At 44.0% G+C, this 20530-nt stretch overlaps 1 protein-coding gene across 1 annotated transcript in view; it reads right to left on the bottom strand.

The window, feature by feature from the left end:
- LOC144721068 (receptor tyrosine-protein kinase erbB-4-like) overlaps nucleotides 1-20530 on the bottom strand; it is a 249636-nt gene that overhangs the window by 12544 nt on the left and 216562 nt on the right. Inside the window, exons 22-25 of the mRNA XM_078598401.1 lie at nucleotides 18509-18584; nucleotides 14635-14781; nucleotides 9216-9313; nucleotides 6736-6903 (exon numbers count right to left, since the gene is read on the bottom strand). Of these exons, the coding sequence (XP_078454527.1) occupies nucleotides 6736-6903; nucleotides 9216-9313; nucleotides 14635-14781; nucleotides 18509-18584 (489 nt within the window). The remainder of the gene's footprint in view (nucleotides 1-6735; nucleotides 6904-9215; nucleotides 9314-14634; nucleotides 14782-18508; nucleotides 18585-20530) is intronic.

A 20530-nucleotide genomic window follows, 5' to 3' on the forward strand; every position in this document is an offset into this window, starting at 1 on the left:
AATAATAAAATAATAATAATAAAACATAATAAAATAATTCTCACGACGTTGTCCATCGAACTTTGCCGCTTCTGCTCGCTTCCCACGCCACGTGAGTCATTCGAACTAGATTAATTACAAAGGAGGTAATTAAATAACTCCCCGCCCCTCCAATTAGCACAGCAAAAAAAGTTTGACGTACATTCATTACAACTTGAACTAAAGCCCTCAGCGTCTCGCCGTGGTGTCTCGTGAATGTATCGTTCCTGCAAATACAACTGCAGCACATTGGCCACTTCATGTCATACTGAAGCAATGCCTCCTGGAATCTCTGGCAATGTTGCTGACGTTGTTGATGTTGTTGCTGCTGCTGCAGTGTTCTGAATTACTTTGCCAGACTCAAAGTGTAAATATGTTGTATTGATGACGTATATCACTTTTATGTTCATGGAAACTTCGTGTAACATATAAGCGTGCCTTCTTTTCTCCCGTGGAGTAATTCATGTTATGTAAGAGATAGAGTAACCCATAAATACTCTATAGTGAGAGACCTGAAAGTCATTATAATACACTAGTTCATAAAGCCTATCTTTGCTAGGTAAAATGCCATTAAATATACTAATTAAACGGATAAATATGTTTTTTTTTACGATCAGACACGAACAACTATAAAAAAATAGTATATTTCCGTAAAAAAGACACGAAAATTGTTGACGACTTGATTCGACTTATTATATTTAAAGACGTACCCATTGGAAACCGCTGAATTGAAATATTGTTCTTTTCGATCAGAAAGAACACAGTTAATTAACTTAATACTCGATGAGGGGAAGCTCCTATCTTTTACCGCTTTCGAATTATTCAGATTTGAACATCAGAAAATGTGTATTTTTTCGTTTAAACCCGCTTTAATCCGAAATATCTCCAAAACATAGAACAATGGTTTTCACTTTCATCGCATTTGCTGTTTAGTGCTCTACCAAACGAAAAAAAACGCAATCATATTTTAAACGGTTTTTGAATGACAGCCACAAACATGTTCATGGGGCACTAAAATTAGAGATTTGGGGGCCTTAAAATAACAACTCTCAGATTTTCAGATTTCTGTTGTTTATTTCCTAAAAGCTACATATGTACCAAATTGCAGCTTTTACTTTGTTGGGAAGTACGCTAGAAGTGTTTGAGACATACATACAGATTAAGGTCTTCATTTATATAGAATATATATCTCTTGTCTGCTCACATCCACTAGTGGCCATTCCTTAGACTGCTGTAAGCTAATATACTGCACCCTATTATTAAAGTTCATTTGTTAGAAATAACACATTCATACATAGTATACCTTATATTTTGCACATTTGAAGTAATATCTATATTTTTCAGAGCTTGAAGATATATTATATAAATCTGAATTTAATAGCATTTTAAATACATGCATAATCCTTTTTGCACAAATGTAAAATCTTCCAATATGATAACAGTGCCAAGCCTTTCCATGGCCGATCATTTTTAAACCAACTCAATTGAACAAAGACCAGTCCATCAGTCTCTTTGTCTTCTGCATTAAAAAAAAATCACAGAAATATCATCCTGCCAGCAACAGTGATACAAATAAAGAAAACCCCAGCTTGTTAAGATACTCTTCATTTACAGAGCCCATCAGCCAACTCTCCGTTCCTTCAGAATCAATAAAATAAAAAATAAAAATTGTAGAAAATCAACATTGGCTGTCCAATGTAGAGACTGGCTCCTGCCATGGCAATGCAGATTTTTCACCACGAGCTCAGATCCACAGCTATCGATGAGAACCACTAGGGGCTCATTAAACACAATACACTTTGATGCCAAAGTGTAGATGTGTACGTTGAATCGAAAGAAAAAAAGCACACAATATGCAGTTGCAAATGTTTTGATTTACAAAATGGGAATCATTACCAATGCACAAAGAGCCACACACTTGCTGATGGGGTTCTGAAGCAGTGGGTAAATTGGCTGCCCGTGGTCCTCGGAGATTGAGACTCTCGCTGTCTCGACAGAGCAAGGACAACTACTGGGGTAAACAGGAGTGCGGTGCAGCGAGATGCCTCCTATCTGCAATAATATGGGGCACTGTTCAGAGATCACGATATCCGTGTTCATACGTGAAAATGATTCCTCTTGCCCACGTAGACGACCGCAGATTACAGGCGTGGTTTGCTGCGACTTCCGGTTCACTCCTCTTACGCATTGAGCCGTCTCAGGTAAGAGGCGTCAATGCAGTAACTCCCAGGGACCATTCCAGTGTGTCATCGCCTTGTCATCTGGTGCCATGGGGTCGGGTACGAACTCTGGAGAACCATCCATGACCAGCGCCTTCCACCTTCTTCTATCCTTCGCTGCATCTCGGAGTTCGGGAAGAGTGGAACCTGTAGAGCTCCTCACCTCGTCTGGACACCTCGTCGGTGACCCACCGCTTCTTCTTCTACCACCTCCTCCAATGCCAAGCCATCGGTTTTTCTCCAGCACTTCATTCCTCGTTACACGACCGGAGAAGGGCATTTTCTGTCGTTGTTTCACAGACGATGACTTCCAACGGAGAAGACGCCCCGCGTCGACCCGTTCCAGGATCGACGCGTTTGTCCTTCTGGCTGTCCCACGCACCTCCTGACGTTCTCCTCCAGCACCGCATCTCAAGCGCTTTGATCTTCCTCCTCTCGCTCATCCTCACCGCCCACGACTCGCATCCATAACAAAGCAACTGGTTGCACCAGCGCCTTTGCCGTCCTTTCATCAGTCTCGGTTTGTTATGCGCCCCGTCTCTCCAGACATTAGCCAGGCCTGACACGGCTGATCTTCCCAACACCAGTCGTCTCTTCTTTGCAATCTCCATTATCTTCAAGCATGGAAAGCTAGAAACACGGAACTCTTCCCCCACTTCCACCTGTTGGTCTTCCACCCTGAATGCGTCTTGCTTCCTTGGTTGACATCACGTTTGTTTTCTTGACGTTCACGAAAAGATCAGCTTCCTCACTCACATTCTTCGCAGACGTCATCAGTAATAAAGTCGTTTTTTTATTAGATCGCGTAAATGTCAATGTGTCGTTAACCCGCCACCACCCGACACAGACCAATGAATAAGGTTTGTCACGTAAACAGAATGTGCCAATTAGTGACTACTTGAGCACACCGCGTGTGTGTTGGAGAGTAAACCGACAACTTGAGAACTGTGACGTTTCGCTGGTGATTACAACACGCAGCTTTGATGAAGCTGTGGATAGATTCTGGCCACGAACGTCGTCAACTGTCACAGATACGAGGAAGTCCACTGTTTGAGGATAATGAATATACGGTTCACTGTGCATATTCATTCAGATAGTCAATTAATTTAGGCAGTCAATAAGGACATTACATGCAATTCTTTTAAGATTCAATCCCTTGTGGACCTTATGCCTTTTGCATAATAATAAATCTGAGGTACACTGTGCCTTTCATCAAACAACCACTCCAAGGCACCTACCGATAAAGCTATTTTTGTACATAATCGCAGCGCTCTAAACTATTAATCACACGGCATTCGTCCACCAACCATTAAAAAAAAACATTGCTCATTTCCTAAAATGCCTTACTAATGGCCCAAGTTTTAAGGCCTGAATTGACATTGGACGAAGAAGACCATGACCAGAGTGGCTGAAGATAATTTGACGCAAATTATATCACTGGAACCTGCCAGAGACAGATGTGTGCACCTACCGGATGGGAGATGGTGCTAACTGAAGATGGGTTGCAAGCGATTATGAGTCCCATGGCACATTTGAGATCGTCTTCAACTGCAAACCAATGCATCTGGCACAGTGTGCTCAAATTCCTTACTTCGTGGACTCAACAAGCAGCTGCATTTTGAACCAGCTGCGATGGAGAGTTGGGATAGGAAGAGTGTCGTGAAGTGTGGTAATCTCGATGGGATGTGACAATTGCATTTATGTGGTTCCTTTGTCAACGCACAGCCTGAGGTGTGTAGTATGTATGTATGTATGTTGAACTTACTTTTCACCGTACGTAGTCAACCGCGCTAATTGGAGGTGCCATATATACACATCAAAACCATTTTTCAAGTTCATGGATTTGTTTTTCAAGTGAGTGCATCATCAAGTATCACAACCTAGATTAAATGTGCAATGTTTTCGATCAACTATAACCAGCATACACAAGTCCAATATTCAAGGTGTTCATAGTGGTGGCTATGTGCGTGGCCTGTAATCCAACACTGCGGAGGCGAGGGTTGTGGTGAAACACCCTTCCCATGGACATTGAGGTCGCATCCCCTGGGCTTGCCAGGAAAAGGTGGCACAGCAAAAATGTGGACTCCACCTGTTCCCGCACCTACGATTAGCACAGTTGGCTATGTACAATGCGAAAGAAGTTCAACATACATGTATATGTTCCAACTATGTGGGATAGAGTGTTTCCCCCTCACGCGCGTAGGTTTTCTCTGGGTGCTCTGATTTCCTCCCACATGTAAAGACGTATTAATTGGTCGAAAACACCTGAATATACGTTTAGATGAATTGCCTCACGAAGCCAGACTGTAAATGCAACTGCCTTTCCTCTCAACCTCCCCACTACGTCTACATAACATGTTTAATCTCTTAATTTATATTTAGTCTAACGACCTAGAGTCTATTCTCAAGTGAATTTCAAAAAGCTTCCTTTGGCCATTTTACTAATTAATTAGAGTGTTTCTTGTTGGGATTCCATTCAGAATGTTTGTATTGATATTCGGTTATCCCTTGCCTTATTAATGTTGTATGATATTTGCCTGTGTAAAGTCTAGAGATCCATTTCAATTAAATGCCATGCCTTTTGTTTGATGAGACAATAGCCCATCAATGTTATCCATTCTCCACAAGAGTCGAGGTGTCACGGCAGTTACAGTAAAGTTAAAGGATGTTCATTTTATTTTTATAACGTTTATTTGGAGATTGTTTAATTCTTGTCATTTGGAGGCATGACACCAGCAAACAGTGGCCCACATTATAACAATTGGTCCCCCTAACAATTTGATAAATTGTCAAAATTCTGGGTCACGATTCCATTCAATGTACGTTTATTGTGGTGGCGATGGTAAAGAATCAACCGGATGGGTTTCTCTAACCAATCACAACAGTACAGGCTCTTCATTATAAAATTAAGTTTTAAAACCGCACAATCCTCGGAAACAGAAAAAAAATAGCATGTACAATTGTAGCTATTTGCTCGACTTTCTTGGAATGTCGTTTTGATCAAAGTGCTATGCTTCCATGTAAGGATTTAAGAGATTATCCATGAATATAGTGACTGATGTGAGGCATCAACCAACAACACCGTCTTAAGATTTGCTAGTCAAGTCCCATACCTTACGCTTACCGAGTTAATTAGTCAATTCGTTTTCAATTACGGGCAGCAGAACGCATGAAACAAAAAAAGGTCCAGAGCTCAGCAGAATTAACTTTCAATTGCGAAAATCACACTCATTGGACGTATTAATCACGAAGATCGGTGTGAATGGAACAAAGTGCTGTCACACATCTTGGCGCAGTATTATACGGCAATCGATTCCTACTTGGCTGAGATCGTCCAACATGCAGAGGGCACTGAAGCAGCTTGCTGACTGGCATCTTAGCGCAGTCAATATGACAAGACGCACACTCTGCAACACGCTTTCGGCATGCAGAACGTGCAATTCAAATAGATCACGTACCAACACATCCATGGTAGAATGCGTTAACATGCATCAACATTTAGTTTGTCATATGCTGTTAAGGCTCACACAATGATCAGTGCAACCGTTTAACCTTGTTGGCACGAATGTGAAAAGATCCCTGCAACTATATGAATTACCCTTCTTTAACAAATGTGAACTCAATGGTTTATACCTTCTTTTGTGAAACCAAGGTCACATACAAGAGTGAGACCATCGAAAAACCCACTGTACATAAACGTATCATACTTTATCAAATAATTATAATTAGACACTAATTTTAACTCCATGGCTTCAGGTCTAGCCAACACGTTCATTATACAATTAAGTAAGTTATACCAAAAACATCTTGAGTGATCTTCAATAGCACATAACAGAAGCGTTGGATCAACCACAAGTGAGATAATGGCACCGGGGACTCTGAATAGAAAGTGTCTCTCCAAAGTCATGCCAGACAGGTGGGAGTTTAGCGGGATGAAATTCGTGAAATAAATCTTCTTACGACCAATTGTGAGCGTGTGTGTAGTTTTTTCTGACCAAGCTCAAGCTGCTGGTAAAATTGTAATTCCATAATCACAGACAGCGTATTTTAGTAATCTTTAAATTATCATTATCAAACCAACACTTTCTGGTTGGTCCCAGATGACAGCACGTGACTCACAATCAGAACCTTGTGAGGTCAAAACCCGAGCAGGAATGAAATCAGCCCATCGTTAATTTCAGATCATAAGTACCACTGAGTAGGAAGTCAACAGTGGTTATGTTAAGGGGAGACTCGTCCCTACCATAGGAATGTTTACACCCATGAATCAAAGTCACAAAAAGATATGAGCACCACCCCACGCTCGCTTGATCAAAGAGGCACTTGATTAACCCAATGGGTATTAATGGGTGCATTTAAAACCGCTTCTTGACACGCTCTGGCCTGTTTATTAACAATAAGCCCGAGCCACAGGAACATGCAGCACATCATCTCGTGTTGCCACGTTTCAAGACTTAAAATGTTCTCTCTGTTCCCTTCGCTGCAGGCCGTTCCTCACCACGTCAGAGGCAGTGCTGGCTCGATTACTGGAGCTGCCCTTGAAGAAGGGCTGCTGTGGCATGAGGTACTCCTCAGCATCCACCAAGTCTTCCAGGTCCTCCTCCGCAAGCAGACTTTGCAGGAAGCGGCTGTCCGATGGGATGGGAAGACTCATGCGCTCATCTCCCTGCAGGCACCGGATTCAGAGACAAACATCCACCGGATAGCCTGTTACAGCACCTGTGAAGGCCGGCACGGCGCACGAGGGGGTGGGTGGCCAACACCACGGCTGACCGCCTTTGTCTCCCAAGTAGCGATGCTTACACACCGCACCAGGTACTCATTTGAGGCTGAGTCAACCTAGGGGAGGCCCAGGACTGGTTCAGATAATCATCACTGATTTTGGCCGTGAGCGGGAATCGAACTCGGGTCGCCAGGTTCGTAGCGCTCCGCTACCGCTCCGCACACACACAGACACACACAGACACACACAGACACACAGAGACACACACAGACACACACAGACACACACAGACGCACACAGACGCACACAGACACACAGAGACACACAGAGACACACACACAGACACACATAGACACACACAGACACACAGAGACACACATAGACACACATAGACACACACACAGACACACACAGACACACACAGACACACAGAGACACACACAGACACACACAGACACAGAGACACACACAGACACACAGAGACACACATAGACACACACAGACACACACAGACGCACATAGACACACACAGACACACATAGACACACACAGACACAGAGACACAGAGACACACACAGACACACACAAACACAGAGACACACACAGACACACACAGACACACAGAGACACACATAGACACACACAGACGCACACAGACGCACATAGACACACACAGACACACACAGACACACACAGACACACACAGACACACACAGACACACACACACAGACACACACAGACACACAGAGACACACAGAGACACAGACGCAAACTCACTTCACAGCATCAGCACCACTCTGTTTGCATCTTGGGCAGGGTTGTGGTCATTCACTGTACACAGGGTGGCCATCGCTGAGGTGTAAAAATCAGGGGACATGATGGCACTGCATCGGACATTCTCGTCACCAACACACAGGCAAGGGTTCTAGACCCTTTTATTCCACACACACCCCCCTCCTTCATGCACCGTTATCTCACCTCTTCTTCCACTTGCCGAAATGTCAAAGCTATTTATGAAGGCGCAGCAGAGGCAACTGACCGGCATCGACCGCAGAATGCAATGAGCAGTGGTCATCACTGATCGAAGGGATGCCACAGTGGGAACTGCGCGAGGCATCGGCGCTTGGGCCGCTTGCGGAATGATTGATCGGCCGCAACTTCTGGACGGAGCAGCGGTTTTGAGGCACCGCGTGGAGCTGCGTGCGGAGCGACGTACGGCCTGTGTCGAGAGCTGGTGGCTTCCTGGGATGTTGCAGGGCACTTGCGTTAGGAGGCAGCGTGTGACGAAGTTGGGAACGAGGTGCGCGCGGAGAGCCGCGTGCTTGCTGCCGCTGTGCAAGAATTGCATTCTGTGCTACTCTGTGCAGCCCTTACATATACAAAAAGGGGAACTCGTCTGCAAGCAGATCAGCTACTGGTACCAGCCTGTCAGAATCATGATCTTCATTTAGACTGCAGGAGGAACTCGATGCTTAGGGGCGGGTCCAGAGCGGTACAACAACAGCCCGTGTTATGGTGGACCATGCAGTATCAATGTTGGGTGACTCATACTTCAAGACAAATGCCACCACCTATGATGCACCTCCATCCATTCTACTTCCCCGATTGACTTACCTCTCAGCGTGTGTCACCCACTTTTGCTTCACATCATGAGATGTAGTTACACGAATACACGTTCTCAATCCTCATTGTATTGTAGTTATTTCCGCATGGGTAGTCCTGTGCCACAAGACTTGACAAGCAATCGGAAGTTCTTGAGTTGAAATCCCAGTCAAGGCTCAACCGAGCCCATCATCCCTTCAGGGTCAATACACTTGGTGCCGCTGTACGTGGGAAGTCGACAAGAGATTGTTCTAGAAATTGACAACTTTTAGAAATGTTTTATTGATTCCTGTCATTTGAATGTGGAATTTTCAATACGAGTACTCGCTTAGGTCCACTGATACATTTTTCGATTTAAAGCTTTCGTGACTGCAGGGATTCATCTTCTTGGTTCTTTTGGTAAAGTCACGTAGAAGGGAAATAATAAAATAATACAGCAATTATTCAACAACAGACATTTAAAACACAGAAAACAGCTCTCCGATCCGTATTCGCATTGTGCTGCGTGTTGCGTCAATACAACCCGAAAAGCACAACGTAGACCTTTACAGCACGACTGCGCAAACCAGCGCGGTGGTAATGCAGAATATTACGTGTGCATTTCCAGGTGGAGGAAGGCCAGAATGTTGTGCCGGGCGAGGTCACTGCTCACCTGTATGACCAGGTACCGTTGCGGGTCACGTGCCATCTTTGAGAACTCCACAGCGAGCTCCTTGAAGCGAGGCCGACTCTCAGCGTCAATCATCCAGCCTGAGCAGGCACGGAGAGGCAGCATTCACAAGGGGAGAGAGAGAGGGACACGGGCAGGCAGGATTAAGTATTCATAGAGACGCAGACTGGCAAGCACCAATTGTCAACACAGAGCCCGACGGAAGAAGCTCCTAGGGTTCACAAAAACAGACAGATGGGGTCATGGTGCATTCATGTTCAGGAGAACAAACTAATTCAACTGCTACAACCATCATTATGACGTTGCTATCAAAGCACACACACGCGTGTTTTATTTATCCAGATGAAATGGGAAATAACACTTACAGTCATGTGGAAAGGAGTATGGTTATAAATAATACAGAACAACAGGGCCCAGATGTGTACATCGGTTGAAGGTTATGTGAGGTTATGTATTTTCTATTGCAAACTAGGCTACTGTACATGGTGTGACTATACTGCTCTGGTCTAACACCGTTTGAGACGAGGCTCAAAAGAAAGCTGTCTCTGGTGTGGACCAATCAGTTTCAAAGACAATGCATCATATATTATCACAGTATGTGTTTTTATCTTGATTTGAAGCCTTCGTGACTGCAGGAATCCATACTCTTTGGTTCTTTCGGTAAAGTCACGTAGGTATAAACATAAAACAAATCACGACGTTTCGGGCGCAACACAAGCGTCCGTCATGGTCTGCTGTTGATGCAGACTGTTTAAAAACAGTCTGCATCAGCAGCAGACCATGCTTTCCCACCTGTTTGCATTTTGACCACAAGTATTGTGGTTAATGCATACATGATTCCTTGTAAAAGGTTTCAGTTTGATGTTTTGTTGCCAGATTAAAGGGGAAAAACCTATTCTCATATGTTGGTACTGGCAAAGGAGGTCCCATGATGTACACTGCACAAATATAAATGAAACAGCATAAGCAAAAGCACTATTGTGCTCCTCGTATCACGAAACAAAGGTGTGTATCTCTATTGCGTGCTACGGGGCAGTGCTACGCATGACTTGCATCGTGGGAATACAGTAATGAAAATAAACGCGTACAATTGAAAACATTCGAAGCGTACATTTGTAGCGAACACACTCATCCCACGAGGACTTCCCAACATCCACTCGGGCAGCCTGCATCCGTGAGTGACCTCACGACACTGCCGGAAGACCGCAGACCGCTCGATGACCCTCCCAACATTCTCTGTCATGTTTCTGTTTTACATTTGTGATCCTAAAATGGATCAACATTGACCCAAAGAGAAGTGAACCGTCATTGCTCACGTTTTATCCTGAATGCTACTGACAAAAATCCAATAGGCGCTATTCCAAACATTTAAAGCCCTCGCCATGAATCTGTTAATGGATTCATTTCAGTGAGTGATGCTTGCCCAGTTCAACTTTTAAGACACAGTGCATGTCGATAAGATCATTCCCCCCTCTTGGAAATTTCACTATGAGTGTCTACCTTCGGCTATGGGTAATATTTGGCGTGATATATTGTTCGGAGAGAAAGTACTCTCTTAATGGGCATTACCCCTTTGCTATAATAACGGTGTGCACCAAGGGGGACATTAACATACTCATAAAGGGACTGGAAATCGCATAAAATGTAATCATTCTACCATCATCATCCTCATCATCCATCTCGTTGTTTGTAGAGGCCCAGCAACTGAAAAGCCATAAAATGGCATTGGTTGTAATGTCAGACTTTGCTATTTCGTTTTCTGTACTAAAAAAAAATATGACAATAAAAAGAACAAGTGCTTTGACATTATTTTCTAAATAGCCATGAAATGTAATAGATTATATATATTTTTTATATTTTTGCAATAAAATATGCAGCGGCGTGTCGTGCACGAATCTCAACGCTACAAATCCCAACGCTACCCGTGCGCATATTGTAAATTGTCAGAGATGTCTAGAGAGATACTGTTTTTCAGCTCTTTTTTGCAGTCTTGCTGATGTGTGCATTTAACACCCGCATTTGAGTGCCCTAATGGGTGGCATTATACCAATCTTTTTAAAATGTAGTCATCAGCATTGTAAAACATGGCACTTCCTTTTTCCACAATGACACGGCACGACCTAAACAGTTGAGCAGGAGGGCACGAGAGAGGTGACACTTGTTGACAGACCCAGGCCCCCACTTTTGACCGGAAGTATTTTATTGAAGAAGCAATCAAACGAGGGGAAGGTACAGCGGCGTACGCTCAGACGGGGTTGGCGGGGGGTGGAGTGTAAGGGAGTAGTTACACAAGCTCGCGAGTTGGGCTCCCACACGTGGGTGGCCGATATCCGTGGGGGGGAGACAGCGGATGGGTGATGCCTTGACAAGTGCTGTGGTGAGGGGGTAGGCGTGTGAGCGTGTGAGTGTGTGGAGGTTTCGGTGACTCATGGCGTGATGGTAATGGGTGAGTGCGTGTTGACTGAGTGAGGTTATGAAGGGGTGTCTCAATGGGAGTGTGTGAGTATGTGATCAGCCTCTTTTTAACAGGCAGTATTTGAGGAAGCATTTTTTTTAAATAAATATAAATCAGTATTTGTGTATGAGAAAGAACATCTTCAATATGAAATGAATTGTGGAAAGTGGCCATTTTATGAGACTAGAAACAGGCCAACGAATAGTGCTCTAAATTTTCACTCTTATGAAGGTAAGCTAATTTCAGTTCCAACTGATTACCCTTTTGTAACGCGACTGCAGAGGTTGATGAAAGTAAGAAGCCGAGTGCTCCAGCAATGTAGAGGAGGGTGGTATAAGGAGACACTGTAGAGTGGAATTTGATATATTGCATGCTGATTATGGCCATTGAAAGACACTTAATGTATAGATCAATGCTGTTACTTTGAAAATAAGTTCCCATGAGGTATCTGTTCAATAAAAAAAAGTGTCTCCCTGCTCAAACAAACCATTTGTGTGGTGCCCATTACCATTGGCAGCTCTGAGCCTGTGGTGAAAACACCCACGTCCCCTCGCCAACGGCGAGGGTCTCTACGAAACAACCACTTTTGACTTTCCACAAATAAGTTCTCATTTGATGAAAAATTAAGAGGCTTTTCCCATTTCTGGCAATAATTAAGGCATCACGATGTTCTAATTGTATACATTTCATGGTAATTGTACTCTCTAAACTAGTCTATGAGCCTCATTCTAGACCAGGGGTCGGCAAACCAAAATAACAAGAAGAGTAATTTGGTTTAAAATAAAACCCCTCAAAATGTCAAGAGTCGCAATGGACGTGTATACGAGACGGTGGCAGGTCCTTCACAAACGACGACGTCACGAAGCAGAAGTCCTTAAAGAGCCACCGCGACGCCGCTCCGGAGCCGCAGGTTGCTGACCCCTGACCTCGACCACTGCTGCCCGTCTGAGAGCAGTTCAGAATTCATTTACAAAGAGGTCTTTGTCGTTACGTTTACCGAAGACATTTTCAAACTGCCATGCAGACATTAAACCCGTAATTGCTCCTAGGCTAGCCATTTGGATAATCAGATGGTCAATGTATGGAGTCAATAGTTTAATTCCCGTTGCTGCCCCAGTAAATGATGTAAGGAATTAAAAAAGAGCGTCATCATTATGGTTCTCTCGACCTCCCTTAAGGAGGAGATTATTCATCTTAAAGGACTCTCATCTGGGTAAGTAAACGACATTCATGATGCCCATGACCGGTTCAAATATCACTCACCACTGATGTTAGTCTGATTTTTTTCTAAGACGACGGTATGTGTGTATATACTGTTGTGCCATTTAATGTAGCAATAACATGAACATATTTCTATATTAAGTGTGCATTGATCGGATGAGATGGGCAATAATACCACAGTAGCTTATGAGTTACAATAAAAAATCTTGGTATGGGGTCTGTGTGCTGACCAACTTCTGTCAAAATATCTCTGTACCAGCCCTGAAGGGATTAAAATGTATTTATGCTTAATTAAATGAGGCAGCATATGAGATTAAGAATAAATTAACTGTTAAATTGCATCGGCGACTCGGTGTATTTCTAATGAGGCTTATGATATTCAGAAACAAGTTTGCATTTGAGTTGTATTATCACAAGCTGTGTTTAAGGCCATATGTTTCTAAGTAGCTACAAGACTTTTTAATATAATTAAAATGTTAGTTTCCATTTACTTCTTCATACCATAATTAAAGTAATCATTCATGAATGTATTAAACAGATTACATTAATGTGCGCTAATGTCTGGTTGCAAAAGATAAAACTAAAATGAAAAAAGCGACTTCCTGCTCAAATACGAATGTAGTGGTGCCCATCTCTCTTGGTGGAATTTAACTAACGGAGGAAATTCCACATTATTATGACAGAGGCCATCGATTTCACGTGATAATCACCGTTGACTTTCCACAAAATACCATCGGCCGAGTTGATCCCCGAACTAGGAGTTAAAATTATCATCTTGCACATATGAACCGAGTGTTCTGCCAGTGCCATCTATCAGATAAAATAAACACAACCCAATCTAATTCATTTGATTATCGCCCGTACTTAATTGCTGTTGAGATTTGAGTGTGAGCGCCAATTTCATTTGAGCATGTTGACAATCAAAGCACATCTGCTCATGGTGTTAAATTGTCGATTAACAGTGGATTATTTTCAGCTAAACAGCATCATGGATTTGAGTAACGTGATTTTTTTCTACATTCAACAAATATATATTTTAATATTAATTTACAAAAGTAGGGAACGATGGATGATAAAGAGTAAGAGACGCACACCCGTGCATGAAACGAGGTCGTGTTTTTTTGAGAAAGGGAAAGGAACCAATATTCCACGAAAGAAAACTAAATGCAATCATTTAAAACGTTTCCGTTTTGCAAAATTAGCTGCTGACAATATTCTTGGCTTCGCAGCTCAATTTTAAGATTCAAATCACCATCTTAGTTTCCAAATGTGATGAAATCTTACCTCCAATTTTATAAACAAACATATGCAAGGCCATTAATACATAAGGTGTTATTTACATTCACGAACAATGGAGCTAAGGATATTTGCAGGGAAATCTTCAACATCATCATTGTCAGAAGTTTTGACTCACGAGGGTAAAAAGTGTTCAGGATCAAACAATTTCTGGACGGTGCTTAACTTTGGTTTCCATCATAAATTGGTGTAAAATTCCATATGCCTGGATAACCACTCGCGATGTTCAACAATGTGGTGCTCGTTCCAATGGTCACTGAAAGGTCACATGTTTGAGTTGAACATGTGACCTTCCAATGGGGGGGGGGGTGGGCGGGGGGGGGGGGTTCAGGTGTTCTCCAACATCACGACCCGGTCAGATGACTGACACCAAGTCGTGTTCGGATGACTTGTGACTATGAACCACCGAGTGGTAGGTGAGATGCGTACATTTCACCATGATCATGTAGACGTCGATGGTGGAGATGGGCGGCTGGGGGAGGCGCTCCCCCTTCTCCAGCAGCTCCGGGATGTCCCTCGCCGAGATGCCCTCATAAGGCTTGCCTCCAAACGTCATGAGCTCCCAGATGGTCACTCCTGCAAGAGACCCGCTTCGATGGCTTGAAACTATTTTAACTGTAAGGGATATATTTAAAAAAAAATTATTTTACCAGGTAAGGCCCACTGACCTATACAGATCTGTTTCATAAGCGACCTGGCCACAATTGATAGCTCAACGAAGTGGCTTATCACGTGGGAATTTATAGCAGCCAAATTATCTAAACGCACGTCGATTCTCAATGTGGGAAAAAAAAACGGCGGTCCCGGAGAAAAATCCACACGAACACGGGAAGAACATGCAAACTCCAAATATACAGCAGGCGTCAGGGTCGGAATCGAACCCACAAGCTCCTGTATACCAGGCGAGGGATTTAACATCTTGCCACCGCAGCGCCCCACAAAAATACACGCACGGCATCAATTGTTTGGCCAAACATGCAAACGCTGGAGATTATCTGCAAATTGCTCAATTGGGATTATTTGTAAGTTGCAACATCACCCTCCCCCTACTGTTGTATACTCGACAGGATCCTCCAGAATATTGACTCTTCAGATTCAGAAAAGTTTTCTGGGTAAAAAAACGGAATACATTATTATTATTATTTTAATAATAAAAGTAGCCCTGCACTTCAGAGGCAGTAATGGTAATTGCCGTGGCTGTATGTAGAACGATTAGATGAATCACCACTGCTATTGGATGATTTTAAATGTTTGTGTCAATGTTCTTACGTGTTTATTGTGTGTGTCAATTGGCATCCTGGACACCCTTGCAAATGGGATAATCTAAGTTAAATATGTTAACACGTATATAAAATCATCTTTGTGCTAATTTACTCACTTATGGCAACTGTTCACAAAAAAGGCATCTTGTTTTCCACTTTATCACTGCCAATATAGAAAACAACCTAAATGAGATGTCCCTTCATCATATTCTAACAGCACTTGCCCCAAAAGAATGTGAAGGGTATACGGAGGATCTTTTGCACTGGGTGCATATCGACACACAGTTGTGCATCGGGATTTGATGTTCGGTGGGTTGTGCACTACGCTACGACCCTGACGGTCTGACTTCAACGCTTGGCTAAGCACAATCTCAACGGCAAGTGGTATCTGAACCTTCCTGGGCGTCCACTGGGTCAAATCAGTCTTAAATGAGTATCTGATGCAGTATATGAACATCAGCAATGAAGAGACGAAAGTGGCTGGGCATTGTGCTGGCCATGCTGCCCTCCTGTGTGCCACACTGAATTTGATCGGTGCCCACCAACAGCTGTGGTCTACGTGGGTGTTGGGGGATCTTTATTCGTGAATGAATTATGGAAGCTTGCAGTTTGGAAACATCAAGTAGGTAATTTAAACAATCCCCATCATCCATGTAATTTGGTGATCCGTATTTAAAACATGTACCCTAAAGATGCCAAGGGGTAAATGTTTTTGGCGAGGCAATGTATGGTTATTACTATAGCATCCAACCCATAGGTTGCTGTAGTTTTATGTTCCAAAACGAAAGGCCTTTGCCAGTATGGACATGGGGAATATTCACTGCGTTATCGACGGTTGGATCAATGCATATTTTGTGCAATTGTACGTTCTAAAAAACCTAAGTCAATTCTCATCATCATCCTCATCATCATAAAAAAACGTCCCAGGTCTCACTGTCCACTTGAAAACCCCAAAGTTATCATTGATCCAGAGCTCTCTCTCTCTCTCTGCAGCCCACATCCCGCCTGGATGACTGCAATCTTCGTCTACAGCTTTCAAATCTCTCAGAGCTAAACTTCGGATGATCCACACGAGTCACTGGCAGCCGACTTTGCACCTGTACCTAAACATGAGACCCCTTGACGGCAATCCCTCCACTGGCTTCTGATCCAATTCCTGATCAATTATAAGATTGCTCTCAGTATCTCCACAAATCCTCCACGTATTTAAGATAGATGGATTACCCTTCATTATGACTAGGTGAGCTGCCCATTTGTTCCCGTCAAACTCTGCCTACCTCTCCCTTCCCTTTGCCCTCTTGTCGAATCCCTAAGCCATCCTCTCTGCTCAATGGAAATTCGCTCATTCCGCTCTGCTGCCAACGTCGTTTGGAATTCCCATTCCCTTCCTCTCTTTGCATTCGGAACTTATTTTTCTCCGTCTGAGAATAGGCTGAAGACCTTTGGTCCCCCTTCCTCGTGGCCTACAAGCGCTTCTCACCACGTAGTTACCCCCCCCACCATTCCTCTCTGTATTGTGCCATTGTGTATTCCCTCCCACCAAGCACCGCATGTCGTCCCCTACCTCTGTACATCAGAATTAGAATCTTATTTAGGCTGGAGGAATCCGATGAGCTATAAAGCTTTTTTAAAACAGATGTCCAGTATTATCTTAAGGTGTGGCTGCATTGAGATGATGTGTACATCACAGTTGGATGGTGATACATTATAGTTACACATAACAAGTGAATTGTGCTATATATACCCCGTATTAAAACGTCTGATGCCTGCAAAAGGTTCCAAGATGAATACTAATAATGAGTGGCATTAAGTAATACTGAGGTCATTTAGATTCGATAAGGAAGCTTTTTAAAAAAATAACAGTTTAATATTCAGATGTAATGTGAACAGTAAGTTGTCATCAAGGAATGGTAAAATGTCAATGACCACATACAATTAAAAAAATAAGGCTATTCCTGAACTGATATGCTTCATTGATGAAGAAATCGTACATTTAATGCTTGAAAAGCTATGTAATATTGTATTTTCCAACCATGTTTTGAATATCATTTTAATGTACCGATTGCTCAATGTAGTACTGAAAGGAACATGACCAGGTGATACCATGAATTTAAGAATTTAACTCACACGTTGGCCTGGTGTAGAAGACATTTATCGTCACAGAATACGACTGCACCATACATCAACTGCCAAAGAGTGACTGAGCATTGTTAATATTTAAGAATTAATACTGCCAATGAGTATCGCAAAATATGTTGTAAAAGCTGCTCGTTAGAATACAGTTGGTACAATTTGTGTGTGTAGAGTGTTTAAATGTAACTGCATCTGAATGTTGGTAAGAAGCCACTGCTAACCACTCACCGTAGCTCCACCACACTCACCGCAGCTCCACCACACTCACCATAGCTCCACCACACTCACCGTGGCTCCACCACACTCACCGTGGCTCCACCACACTCACCGTGGCTCCACCACACTCACCGTAGCTCCGTCACACTCACCGTAGCTCCACCATACTCACCGTGGCTCCACCACACTCACCGTAGCTCCGTCACACTCACCGTAGCTCCACCACACTCACCGTAGCTCCGTCACACTCACCGTAGCTCCACCACACTCACCGTAGCTCCACCACACTCACCGTAGCTCCGTCACACTCACCGTAGCTCCACCACACTCACCGTGGCTCCACCACACTCACCATAGCTCCACCACACTCACCGTAGCTCCACCACACTCACCGTAGCTCCGTCACACTCACCGTAGCTCCACCACACTCACCGTGGCTCCACCACACTCACCGTGGCTCCACCACACTCACCGTAGCTCCACCACACTCACCGTAGCTCCACCACACTCACCGTAGCTCCGTCACTCTCACCGTAGCTCCACCACACTCACCGTAGCTCCACCACACTCACCGTAGCTCCGTCACTCTCACCGTAGCTCCACCACACTCACCGTAGCTCCACCACACTCACCGTAGCTCCACCACACTCACCGTAGCTCCACCACACTCACCGTAGCTCCACCACACTCACCGTAGCTCCAGACATCGCTTTGATGGGTAAAGGTGCGGTATTGGATCGACTCCAGGGCGAGCCATTTGATGGGCATCTAGAGAACACAACAATATTCGATGCGTTAGTGGAATAATTTCCAAAGCCATCGGTCCTAATACAACCACGTACATAATAATAACAACAGCATGAACATTCATTCAAAGTGTGGTACCTGTCTGTGAAGTTTGTAAAATATTCGGTGATGAACTCAATATACTCCATGGAGTGGTGGCGCAGTGGCTAGTAATTTTGTATGATGAGATGTGAGTTTTACCCCCCCCCCCATCTCTATCGCCAACGAGCATTGACCAGGGCGGTGAAGTATGGTCAACCGACACACAATGCGGGGAGGCCTACATCCAGAAGTAAATTCACGAAAGTATTGTGGATTCTAACTTCTGTTTTAGTCGAGTCAACCAAATCGAATCTGGCTGGGTGGTGCAATGCCACAGACTGCTCGACTTACAATTGTAAGGCTGAGTTAATATTCCATTTGAGGGTTGACTAAGCTCTTCGTTGCTTCAGGGTCAACACAATGGGTCCATATTGTGGGGTATAAAGAGCGCTCGTCCCGTTGCTAATAACCACTGGCACGCACCATGGCAATGCAGAATTTACACCATGGGCTCCGGGCAGCCATTTGGGATTATTACCAGCAAACATGAGTTGGATGATGCAGACACTTTGTGACAATGTAAATGAAGCCTTGGAATCAGAATGTAAATGGACCTTGGGTGCACAACTTGGAACTGAACCGACAGTCACAAGAAATGCAATGTGATGAACACCACGCCGCATCTCCTTATAATACAAATGTGTATGTGTACGTACATACATATGCATGCACACCCTAAGCCAACGTGGCAATGAATAAAAGTGACATATTAGCTTGTTAAGCAAATCGAGCGGTGTAAAGGGCTATGTTGGGGAGCACCTGGTGTGGCTGTGGCTCTCCGCAAGAGATGCACGACGTCTCGCGTCGTCCCGCCTCCCAGTGCTGGTCCTTAACACGCTGCGCTAGATACCAATTTCAGGCCAAGTTGGCCTTGGGGAGGCCATGCCTGGTAATGATGCCATTTGTCACTGTAGCGTGCATGGTTAGGAATTCAACCCAGGTGCCTCAGATTGCAGTTCTTTAAGCACAACGTTGCATGTTTCCCCCGAATACACACGAAACAAAAACAGACAAAGATCCCCTGTGAAACCTTAAAAGACCGTTGGGGCAAGTGCTGTTAGCGAGCACCTATTAAGGCTGGCATGGCACACGAGGGGGTGGGTGGCCAGCACCACGCACGGCCGCCTTTGTCTCCCTCGTGGCGATGTTTACACACCGCACCAGATACCCATTTCAGGCTGAGTCGACCTAGGGGAGGCCCAGGACCGGTTCAGATAATCGTCACTGGTGATGGCTGTGAGCGGGAATCGAACTGAGGCTGCTGGGTTCACAGCGCAGAGCGCTAACCGCTACTCTACCGCTCCCCACACACACACACCTCGACAAATGTGCGCACAAACACATACTGTATGAATACATGCACGTATACAGAAACAAGCAAGCACGTACATACACATGCACACTGATTAGCTCCAAGTTTAACTCCTTTCATCCATGACAATGTCATTTTCATAGCCATCACCTGCACTTAAGGGATTTAGACAATTCTTCAAATTAATTCAGTCTTGTGCCCGATTCCTCTCCGCGAGGTTCAATATGCACAGTCCATCTGTGCATCAGTTTTGGGTTAGTGAACTGCTTTATAATGAGTCTATAGGTGTGTCAGTGCAAGAGATGGCATCTTCCACATGTGATGTCCCATGACGGTGTTTATACAACTGTCCATGCATGCCTCATTAGCACTGAAGTCAACCTCATTGACTCTCATGGAGGCATTTGTATGGATGTATAGATGATGTATAGATGATGTATAGATGTATAGATGTGCGAATCAGAATGGGATTCCTGATGTGTATTGATCAAAACACATGTGCCAGCAGTTCTTC

The sequence above is a fragment of the Lampetra planeri genome, chromosome 10, assembly GCF_965212315.1.
Source record: "Lampetra planeri chromosome 10, kcLamPlan1.2.h2, whole genome shotgun sequence".
Taxonomy (NCBI): Eukaryota; Metazoa; Chordata; class Hyperoartia; order Petromyzontiformes; family Petromyzontidae; genus Lampetra; species Lampetra planeri.